The 12,776-nt window shown below is 36.4% G+C and overlaps 1 protein-coding gene across 3 annotated transcripts in view; it reads right to left on the reverse strand.

Annotated features, from left to right (window-relative positions):
- The window catches only part of cadm2a (cell adhesion molecule 2a), a 470,143-nt gene that overhangs the window by 256,391 nt on the left and 200,976 nt on the right, over window positions 1-12,776 (reverse strand). For all 3 annotated transcript variants that reach the window (XM_059544344.1, XM_059544343.1, XM_059544345.1), the window contains exon 2: window positions 5,613-5,630. In XM_059544344.1, coding sequence (XP_059400327.1) covers window positions 5,613-5,630 — 18 coding nt within the window. The remainder of the gene's footprint in view (window positions 1-5,612; window positions 5,631-12,776) is intronic.

Raw genomic sequence — 12,776 nt, forward strand, 5'->3', positions numbered from 1 at the left:
AACATAATTTTCTGTAAAGTTGCTTTGTAACGATTTGTATTGTAAAAAGCGCTATACAAATAAACTTGAATTGAATTGAATTGAATAAATAATTTTCACACATTATCATATCACACAGAAAGCAGCATTGAACATCTAATTCTGATCTGTATATTCAGATCGTCTGGTTTTGCAGAGCCCAATAGTATCGAAGGCAAATAAGATTCTTACTCTTACTCATTCATTAGGATGGGCTGATTTTTCATGTCATATGTCCATGTTTTTCAATGGATCTTTTAGAAGAACATTTTCAAATAAATCATTACATATACTTCAGGGCTCAGAGTCATATGCCCCCCTCCCAGCCCCCCACCCCAAAAATAAGAATAAAAAATAAATGTAAATGCTTGATTTAAGCAGAAATAAAGGAAAACTGCTAAGCAGCATAAAGGAAAAGTGTAAAAAAAAAAAAATTATATATATATATATATATATATATATATATATATATATATATATATATATATATATATACCCCTGACTTGGAATTGGAAGTTAGATCTTCTCATTTTTGGGGAAACTGTTGTTTAAATCAAAAACAAAACAATCTCCTGAAAAAAAAATATCATCTCCTGAATTCCTTTAGCTGAGGTCTTTTTAAGAGGCAAGTGTTCAGACGACACAGTCAGGGACAGTTGGAGACATAATAATTGATATTTCTGAAGGTCATTAGAATGAAGAACATGAAAAAGAAGACACTTTTGTATTTGACTTGGCCCTTAACCAGCCTACAGGCGGCTAGTGTCTCATAGCAACTGCAGGTGATACTATGTTTCTCACATTATAAGTCTGTTCTGAGGTCTTGAGCATTAAGTTCTAGAAACAAAGAAGAACTAAGATGTATCAGAATCAGTTTCAGCCAAATTTTTAAAAACAGGTTTCTTGCATGCATGCATCAAAAACACACAGACACCAGAGAAGGTTATCTGTTAGCATTCTTGTTTTTGCCGGCACAGGAGGTTGTGTGTGCGCTCATCATATGTCTGAGACACATGATGAAAAACATGCTCATAAAAGCCATTTGAAACTTATCTGGTCAATCCACTGGGGAAATATGCAGTGGACACACATTTAATGTCTATAGTATAAAGGTAATAGAAGCTAGGCAGCGAGTATTCGGGACCATGTAAATGCCTTCTGAGGCCCTCACCTCTCTGCTTTATTGATTTACAACATTTTCCAGCCCTTCAGCAACCTTTATTGATTTCTCACTTTGTTACAATGATTGGGTAGTTGTCCTGTACCTGAGCCGAGAGACATTCAGAAGAGAAGTGTTCAGAAATATGGGTGTTCAGACGAAAAAAACAAAACAAAACAAAAAACCTTTAAACGTCACTCAAGAATATAAGTTTAATTAATTGACACTCGGCCCCCAAAAAAAAAATTATATATATATATATATAGTTTTATTCAAATAAATAAATAAATAAATAATGAAACATTTACAATCTTTGCTTCAGAAACGAGAAAGAAATTATATATATACATATATATATATATATAGGCTATATATATATATATATATATATATATATATATATATATATATACACAGTATATATATATATATATATATATATAGTTTTATTCAAATAAATAAATAAATAATAAAACATTTACAATCTTTGCTTCAGAAACACTAAAATTTAAATATGTTATTTTTTTATGTACTACAAATGTTTAATAAAATAACAAAAATATGTTGTAAAAGTAAATTTATTTATCTATTTTTGCATCAGCCTCTGAAAACTTCTCCCCTGATCTATGCGGTTGAAAAAAAAGTGATTGTCGAGCCCTGACATGGTCGCAGCAATCACCGTGTGCGTTCCTCTGGTATTCTGTGTAATCGTCTTAACCTGAAACAATTTCCAACAATAACATGTGACCATAAGCCAACACCATTAGCGATAATGAGACATTTATTCAAATGTGATTGCATGACTCTCCAACCTAATCTGGGTTAAATACAAACACGCATTAAAATGCCCTGAAGCGGCTTTGTTTGAACGAGATTGTGACTAGGGTGACAGAGTTTGTTGGGTTAATTATGGCCGTCGTCCACTATTAGCTGTGACGAGGCCACATTCCACCAGTCTGTTTCAATAACTTTCGGCCGCCAGTGTAATGAATTGCAATTGAGAACGGAGAGGAAGCTGTGTATCAAAAACAATTAGACTCGATCATACTGACTCATAATCACCCTAATTATCTCTATTTACATCCTGATTAAATACCTATCTGCTATGATAAGATGCCACACTGTATTTATTTGAGAGAATCTGCAGTGTGCAGTTTAAGACAGATGAGGATGGCGAGATAAAGAGACAAATGAAGAATTATCGGGAGGATAAAATAACCGCGCAACACCAGGGCAGTTTTTCAGGGCCTTTCCAGACCATGTTGACAATTAGTGACAACTAAATCACAGCCTGACAACAGGAAATCCTCTTGCCAGATCATTCCGTGTAACACCTCATGATTTGAGACGGCCAGGTCACTTTGTGTCATTCAATGACTGTCAAGTTCAGACCAAGCAGCCACGGAAATTGCTAGGGAAGAAATGTGCATGGACAGAAAAAAAACAGGATATGCTGCTCAAAGAGGAGAAACTTTATTCCATCAGAGAGAGAAGAGATAAATGGATTCTATGTAAAGGTTGTCGAGAGAAAGAGAGAGACAGCACGGGTGTGAGACAGACTGAGCGAGAGAAACAGGAAGCACCTCTCAACTCTGTGATTTAACGGTCCGGAGAGCCGTGCCCGGCAGCAGACGGGGAAACAGTTGGCATGCCTCTCATTACGGTGTCATGCCAGTGTCCCTCTCTGTCTCTTTGCCACCTGTCCAGCATACCTAATGCCACTCTGGCAATTTGCCACCGCTATTGGCTGACATCATCAAAGAGAGCGAAGGTGGGGCGTCACCGCAGACTGGCAGCGAAGAGATGGGATGTTGTCTACTGCCATATGTTTTTGCCCTTCCAAACCACATGTCATTACTGGCACTTTTTATTTTTTATATGTTTTTTTTTTTTTAAGTTTAATGAACCCATCTATGTGGTCCCTCTTATGGGCCAAGTGCTTGATCCTGACAGAAGCCGAGGGTCTTTAGAAGTGCTAAGCATTTGTGAGATCACAGAAAAGCAGTCTGTAATCACATCATCTTCACAGAATGCTCAACACAGTGTCTGACAAAACTGTTGGACAGCATCAAACCCCAACAGCTTGACATGGGGACAGTACCTTCTTCACAATGTGCAATTATATTTAGGGTTGGGAATCAAGGACTGATTCAGTTTTAAATAAATAAATAGTAGAACCGAATGATGTTCTGTACAGCAAATTCATGAATGGTTCTTTATAGTGAACAGAAACATACAAGAATGACTAGTGAAGTTTGACTTTTTTGAGTGATTCTTTTTAGTGAATCAAAAACTGAGGAGGTCTGATTCCCATTTGAATTACTCTCATGAGCAGTTGCTTTTAGTGAATCATAAATATTCAGAGAAACAAGTTAAGTTTAATTCATAAGCTAAAGACTTTTTCAGCATTTTCTTTTCAGTGAATCAAAAACATACATGAATACTGACACCCACGTCAATGACTTTTATGAATGTGTTCTTTATAATAACTCAAAACCATGCAGGAAGTCGAATTTCCAAGTGAATAACTCTTATGAGTGGTTCCTTTTAGTGAATCATAAACATGCAATGAGTCTGATTCCCAGGTGAATGACTCTTATAAGTGATAGCTTTTAGTGAATAAAAAAAAAACAACAGAGCTTGACCAGTGAAGTCTGATTCCTGAGCTAATGACTCTTACAAATGGTTATTTTGAGTGAAAAATAAATATTCAGCACAACCAGTGAAGTGACTCTTACAAATGACTCTTACAAGTGATGTTTAATTATTGAACAAAAGGCTTTTATTAATGATTCATTTAAGCAAATCAAAAACAGTTCAGTCATGCTGTGATTTTGAGTCACTAAATATAACTGCTTATAAGAGATTAGCTTGGAAACTGGGTTTCACTGATAAAATTTATTCAGAAGCAACTAGAGTAGTTGATTACCAGGCAAAGGACTATTCCCATTCGCATAAAAATGCAGATTCTGTCAAGAAAGGACAAGATTCAGATAGTCAACAGCAGGAGTGCTGTAACCTAATATTGGTACAACATTTTAATAACCTTCCCACAAACAATATAAACATAACAACTCCTGTATAATTCAATATGTGTATAATTCAATGTGTTGTTTGAGCTAAAAAGCCTCCTTGGTTAAATTAAGAATGATATGAAACCATATCGCACATTTCATTTCTTAAATTTCAACCCTCTGTGGACATGAACATCCAAGCGTCCATGTAATTAGAAACTTCTTTGTTTGATCTTTCTGCCATGACCTTTTGACGGCCATGCAAACTATTCCCTAGCAGCAAGGCCCCATGGGTAATGTAGTCCATGCTTGTAATACTGAAGAGCCTGGCTTCTCAGATGTGTTTTTTTTTAATTCTCTACAATATTCTAAAAGGCGAAAGTGTCCTAAATGCAATTACTGTACACAGCAGAGCAAAGCGGAGAGTGTCCGCGGGGATCGCTGGTAAACAAAATGCAGTCGGGGGTGCAGGAGTTCTGCTGCTACCTAATTTAATTGGTGCAGCTACTCAGATAGCCCCAGGTGACCGCTACATGGATTCATTGTAAAGAATACATTTTGAATCACCCCAGGCTATACTAATGCACATTTTTTTTTTTTTTTTTACTCCAGATCCCTTCATGCTGATGATTTTTTATTACTTTATCTTTGTCCCAAGGAGGAACTGTTGTCATCATGAAGAGTTTATAAGGAAGATATTAAGAGCGTAAATAGTGATGGTACAGCTAAGATAAAAAATAAAGAAATAAAATGGTTTAAAGGGAACAGAGATAGAGTGACAGAAAAAGACAGGATGATAACCTAAGCCTGTTTATTAGTCATATGATGGTCTGCTGGGACAATTCCATCCTCCTCCAAACCATCGGCACAATCTCACTTCCTTCCCCAGAGCCTCATCCACCAAGCCTTGTTCTTCAATTACTACATGCATCAGTTCATCACACAAGACTCATTCATCTTAACATTACTTTTGCTCTCAAAATACAAAAACTGATTTTTAAAAAGTGGCACAAGCTCATATCGACATTAATCTCCCTGACGATGGGATTCAGACCCTGGAAATAATCGTCTCGTATTCTGAGCGGGCTCATTAGCTGATTCTCTGATACGTCTAAACAGAATGCCGGATGATCCGTTCCCATCTCATCTCAAGGCTGTGTTGGCCGTCACACAGTCGTGGGTTTGCAAAAGCCCACACTCATCACTAGAACATTCCAATTACCCTAACAACAAACCCATCGCTCACATCGCTGACTTCCTCTAATTTGAGGCATTGTCAGATTAGCTCTTGACTTCTTGCCTTCCCTAAACAGCATCACAGCTTTCGTGAAACAGTTTAAAACCAGTACACACACAAAACAGCCTCAGCAGATGATGCTGATGACGTTTCAGCAGAATAAAGGATTTGAAACCGTGCTTACCTGAAATGGCGAGAATATCTGATCAGCCGAGCAGTACATGAGAGAGAGAGAGAGAGAGAAAGAGAGAGACTGTGATTAGACTTTGAGTAATCAATCAAAGTTAAATGAATATCACCATTAAATGCAATCACCGTTAAATCTAATTAATTAGCCATTAAAGGGACTTCTTCAGGTGGTCAGCATTCCTGCGATGAAAACTGTCACACAACTGCAGGAAGACTGTGGCTAATTATTCATGGTGGAATGAATGCATAATTTGAATAAAATTGAACATTATTTCCTCTTGACCAGCCTTATTTATTTATTTTCACAATAAGCTTAATGTGATTCTGCATATATGGATATATATATATATATATATATATATATATATATATATATATATATATATATATATATATATATATATATATTTGATGTTTACAAAATTAAGTTTATTATATTTACTGCAAAAGAAGAGTTCAGATGTTGAGAGAAATAATCATGTGAATATGAATGGTTGACCGCTTGTGATTATGCAGACTGCCAATTGAATTCAATTTGCTCATTAACAGAGGTGAAGTCAATGTACGTCTATTTGGGTTAGGGTTAGTTTATTGTAAATATAATTAGCTGTATTTAAATTTTGAAACCAGTGGCAGAAAATGTGAGTCACTGGGAGTTTGGGATGATGTTTCCACTTTAGGTTTCTCATAAGAGAGATAGGAAGAACTATAAATAGATCTTCTAGATAAATATAAGATGGATGGAACGAACAATAAAATGAAGGGTTAGACAGACAGAAAGAAACAACCACAAGTCTCTATGATTTGCTGCTTATACACACAAATCTGACCACACATGTAGTCTGTGAGAGACAGAGAGGAACGTAAGCAAATGAAAAAGGACTAAGAGTGGCCTTTGGAGTGGCAATACCAGGACAACAGCCATCGAGGGAGCATGAGGGTGTCAGTAATCAGGTGGATAAGGGTGAAGAGAGCCGGACTGCTTGCCACAAAGTATCTCTGCCAAAGTTCTGAGTGACACCTGGTCCAGCAACACTTGAGCCCAAAACACAGGGCCCTGTTCCCTGACACTGCAATTACCACAGTCATGATTAAAGAACAGAGCAAGAACTCACTGATGAGTGCACTATGATGCATAATAAACATCTATTTCCCTCTTTTTTTTAGGTTTACAGCACCATAAGGTTATTCAGACAATCTGGCTTTATCTTGCATCTGGCGCTGAAGCCCTCTGAAGTCCTATTATTTTCCGCGTTCCATCCCAGAATACTTTGCTGCATTGTAAGCGCTGAATTTCTCTCAGAATTTCTGTCTGGTTCTTTCTGCAAGACTCACAATCAAAGGTGATCTACACACCCCTCTTATTAGAATGAATGTCATTAGTTATGCTCACGTTACTAAAGTAAACACACTGTCCCAGAAACCTTGCTAAAAAGATGTTAGCACTCTCACTACACATTCATAATGCATAATGCATTGTGATATACATTATATTTACAATATGTAGTATATAATGTAAAATATAATGTATACATTATATTTACAATATGTAGTATATAATGTAAAATATAATGTACTATATATATATATATATATATATATATATATATATATATATATATATATATAAGATAAATAGAAAAGCATAAGAATAGTAATAAAAGAAGCAATTTATGCTGGCAAAAAGATGTTACACACTATCAAAATGCTGTTTTTGAATGAAGACTTTTATGCTCACTAAAGCAGCAATATTGAATAAAAATACAGTAAAGTTAGAAAGATGGATAAGCTGTAATATTGTAAAATAAAATTACAATTTAAAATGTTATTTATATATTTATCAATAATACAAGCAATTGGGAAAATCTCTTTTTAATGTGTTCTTTGCTCACAATGTTAGCTGGGATGGAAACAAGCTTGTTTTTTTCACAGTACACTATTTGGTTAATTTATTATATATATATATATATATATTTATTTATTTATTTATTTATTTATTTATTTATTTATTTTTTAAGGTAAAAGTTAAGTTTGAACCTGCATAAATGAAAGGCAATGTTCAGCACACTGGCAGTGTGTAAAGTCCTGACTGATATTATTTCCAGCACAAACCATATAATCATACACGCAGACAATAAAGGAAATGACCCTTCATTTCTGTGATTGTGCTGCCATTTTCAGACACTAATTCCATTTCCTGTGAACTCTCAAAGCGATCATACACTGAGGAAATGGCTCACAATGCCCAACAGGTGGTCTTCAGAATTACACAGCTCACAAAGATCAAGCCTACAGAGGCAAGTAATTAAAAAATGAACACGTACTCCATTCCTCACACGGGGTCACAGTCCCTTTTTTGGAAAGTGTCATGGCCAGCAGGGATTAAAACGATGCTAAATGCGAATAATAAAATACAAGTAACCATATAGTTGAGGTTTCAAAAGTGACCTGATTAACCTTTGAACTTCCCTTAACACAGTGGGGGAAATCAAGCCATATCAATCGCTGTTCCTTTCATCCACACAAATTATCTCCAACATTTCCTTTCTCTTATATCCCTGGCTCCCCATCATTCCTATTGGCAGAGCCATTACATTGGGTTGGCAGCGGCACCCGCCGATGTTGGCTGGCACCAGACATTTCATCAAGATCAGCAGTCATTCCGAGGGGGTGAGGCTAAACTGCCCGTTTCCCACCATGAGCTGGCACCACAGTCGATGCAAAACCGTAGAACCGCCGCCAAATGGGGTCCGCTGGAGTCCAGGAACACTGAGCGAGACAGAGTGAGGCTCAGTCCCACAGAACACAGCACCTGCTGACCACTGCATGGAGGCGCAGCGGGGCATTGGGTGACCTTTGAGGCTGGAGATCCATCACAGCTGCTGAGTGCACAACACTATTGCATTTCGGCGAAAACGCTATGAATATATCAGCAGTTTTAATAATATCTCATTATATATAATGGAATAGGGCTGCTGGAATAGAGGTTGATGACGAAATGGTTAACTGCATATTCTATAAGCTGCTGTGAAAAATCAAAGTGGATCATCTGTAGTTCCTGTCTGAGTGCTAGATGTGGTGTCTCATTGATGTTATGGTGCATCATATGAATACAAAGACAGTTCTGCTATGCAAACTGCTGTATTCATAACAGCATAAGCAAACTTTTCAAATACACTTTCAAAGATTTTTTGGGAATCAACGATACACAAATATGCACCGCAATTTAGTTATTCAGAAATAAATAATGACTCTTGAAGCTGTAAGGAGAATGGAATTATCTGGAATGTGACAATTACTTAATTGCAAGTTTATAAATGATAACAAATTTGCGATTTCCATGTTTGTAACCCCCTCTATTTTTTTTTTTTTTTGGGGGCAATCAGAGGCGTTTCAGCTGAACGACTGCTTTAAACGCACAGTTATGTAATATCTCTAAATGACCCTGCATAACAATAATTAAGCAGCAATGTCATTGTTCACATTTCCCAATGCTGAGGATACAACCACATACTACCAAAATGAGTTATGATAATAGCACTAATTAAGCTTACATACAATTGCAAGATAACTAGAACCATCATTTCCACTTCATTTCATTGCTTTAATGTCCTAGCTTTATAGGAAGTGGGCGATTTGTCCTTTAAAATCATATGACACACAAAAGACAAAAGGGTTCAACCACAAAATATTATATCATGACACAACGTTTTATACTAGTAAACAAATTTAAATTAATAAAGAGAGACATAATATATGGAGTTAAATAAGCACCCATTTGTATAGAAAATAACAGATATTCAAGAAAAAAACTATACAAAACAAAAACTTGCAGCCCAGATGCTCAGGAAAGAAAAAATGCTCAGGAAAAACAAGCAAAAAAAAAAAACACCCTCCAGATATGTCTGAACTGTTTGAATGTCATTGCACTATATCAGAAGAGGGATGTTTTGGTCATGCATCCTGGTCACAAAAAGTGACATTTTCTTAACAGTGTGGTTGTACCTGCACTTCCAGAATCTGATAAATACACCTTCCGCAGTTATTACAAAAATTAATGGGCCAGACTGTATTTATGATGAGCCCACATTCCCCATACTGATAATAAATCCCACATAAAAATGATTCATCAAAACGTCTAAGCTGCCAACCATCAACAAACCAATTGTTTACATCAAAGCACCAGAGTGATGTTCTCTTCTTATCATGATAAAACAATTGTTTAGCTAAAGCCGAAGTGTTGAGCCGCATAATTGATTTACTTCTTTCCACTATCTTTCCATGTGTAACAGAAACATAATGGGTTTTGTAAAAAACATTGGAAATGGGGAATTACATAAAAGTTACTGAACGACAAACAAACGGACTAGCGAGCAGACAAAATGTCTTTATTTATTAAAAGATTAGAAGGGTTGAAAAAAGGGGATTCAGATTTATGTTGTGTTTTCAGTATCTAAATCGCATTCAACACAAGCACACTTTCATCAGCTTTGATAGCTTTTGGGGAAACATCAAACATGCTCTGCATAATTGTATTGACTTAGGTGCTACTTTTCTATTAAGGGCATCTCATCTCTGTATTTTATTAGTGCTGCGCGCTGAGCTGGGTCGGGAAGAGGATATTACTTTTCAGGCTACATAGAGCAAGACATGCCACATTAGTAGAAATCAAATCAATATTTCCACGAGATGTGAGGAGACGATGCCTCAGACGCTGTGGATAAATCCACAGTAACATAAGAGCAATAGTGTTAAACTAAACAAGCAGTTACTCGGGATGATCTTCAACTATCTAATCACAATGCAGGCTGATGTAAGAAGAGCAGAGCAGGAGAAACTCAAAGTTCATGTTTTAGATATTGTTTTTACATGAATTTGTAGACTGGGCAAGTATATTTCTGTAGTTTCTACTTCAGAAAACGTTTTACTGCCAGTTTAGATCAGCACCCAGTTCATTGGTGTTTCAACAGTGAAAAAAGTTTGGTGAGGGTGAGGTGAGGGTGAATACCCTGGGATGTAAAGGTCTGAGACTATACTGGAAATCTGTTTATTTTAAACTTTTTCATTTATTAAGGTTTTTTTTTTCATAATTTTGAGATGATAAAATAGTTACTGAAATAAATAAATAAATAAATAAATGAATAAATAGTAGAGTATTGAATGGAAGCTTTAAAAAAAAAAAAAAAAAAAAAAAAAAAAAAAGAGACAGTAGATAACTTTTGCAATGCTACAAAAATAAATAAATAAATCACAGTTTCCACAGAAATCACAGCTTATTAGAATGATTTCTGCAGGAGCATGTGACTGAAGACTGGAGTAACGATGCTGTAAATTCAGCTTTGCCATCACAGGAATATTTTACATTTGAAAATATATTAAAATAGAAAGCAGTTATTTAATATATATATATCACAATATTTCTGTATTTTTGACCAAATAAATATATCTATAATAATAAACACTTCTTTCAAAAACATTAAAACACCTTACTGCCCCAAAACATTTGAATATGTATGGAATTCAATGATTAAACTATTGTATTCATTTATTTTTTTCTTATTAATAAAGAATACACTTGTGTGTGGTCATATATGCATGTTTGTGAACATGTTCCCAGACTCAACACCACACATAGTCAGTGAGGACAGGTTCCAGGGGAACAGACGGACAGGGCAGAGGAGACCTATTTGTTGGGGCCAATGCCAGGTTCACCCACCGCTGGGACACATGGAGCATTTACTCTGACGGTGCTCCATCCTTTGATACCACCATGTACTTTTTTCCATGAGCTGAGGGTTTACATATGTCAAAAAGGAATGAATGTGGACATTCGGGCCACATGGCACCTGCACCAATATGCCAGTGCTGGCAGGTAAAGCCGATCTCGGCTGGGGGTTCCTGTATGCAAACGTTATCTGTGACTTTCTGAGAGGCTTGTGACCACGTTAATGCCTTCATAATGTTCCTGCTCTGATTAATTACGCTGACACTATAGGACAAAGCCACAGACCAGAGATGTCTGAAAACTGCCAGATCTAAATGAGTTTATGAAATACCAAATGCCAGAATGGCGATGCTTTCTCTTTCCTTTCAGAAAAAAAGGCCTTCAGCTCCATCATTTTCTCAACCAGCTATTTCTCTCCCTTTCTGTCTCTCCCTCTTTCTTTCTCTGATCTGTCCTTGAGGGAAGGAAATTAGCCACAATGATTTACTCCTGTCATATCTCCAGGGCTATTCTGCTTCTAATGGACTCATTTACCTTGCTTTAATCACAAATTCACAGCTTGGTCTCCTCAGTCCCTTGATGCACTACAACTTCCATCCCTTTGATGTCTTCTAGACTGAGAATGGTGGGGCAGGACGGTCCCTCTCCCACTGAGAGCAGAAGTCATCTACATGAGCTTGTATAAATATCCAGAATTAAAATGAAGAGGATATTGGCTTAAGTTATAAATTAGCTGACCTTGTTTGCCTCTGCTTTCTCAATTTCAATTAAAATAATATAAATAAGCTAAAATGAAAGCTGATGCGCAACTAGTCAATAAGCTTTTTGTTACCTCAACATAGAGTAACTCAGGTCAGTAAAATTGTTATATACATGTATCAACCTTTGACTGGTAGTCTATAAGGAAAAACAGTCCTGCTGTTACAAATTAATTTTTAAAGTACAAATATTCCATTTCGCCTCTCAATATAAGTTCACAAAACTGCATGCATTAAAACGATAACATTATTATCAAAATGCAATTTAATGTGGTTTTAGATGAAATATAGCACAGTTCTCGCCTCTGAACATTATTCTCTGAAAAAAGGTCTTATCAAGGCTGAGCTACATCTCTTGACAGATGACCTATCACATTTCAGCTTATGAAACAGAAGTACAAGTATGCCGTGGCGGGGTGCAGGATGAGCGACGTCGATGGGGCGTAATTCTGAAATAAAGCTACATGGACAGGAGGAATCAACTGCGAGATCTAATGTAGCAAAAAGCTCTGTGAGCATTACAGATGAATAACAGCTTCATCTGACCTTTTTTTGAAGCGGTAGGCTAGGATGCATCAAGGAAAAATCTTTATGTCTCCTCACAACACAGTCATTTTGGTAGCCGACAGCATTCACATGTTAGACATCAACATTATGGCTGAATAGAGACAAGAAG

This window comes from Carassius carassius, chromosome 49, assembly GCF_963082965.1.
Source record: "Carassius carassius chromosome 49, fCarCar2.1, whole genome shotgun sequence".
Classification (NCBI taxonomy): domain Eukaryota; kingdom Metazoa; phylum Chordata; class Actinopteri; order Cypriniformes; family Cyprinidae; genus Carassius; species Carassius carassius.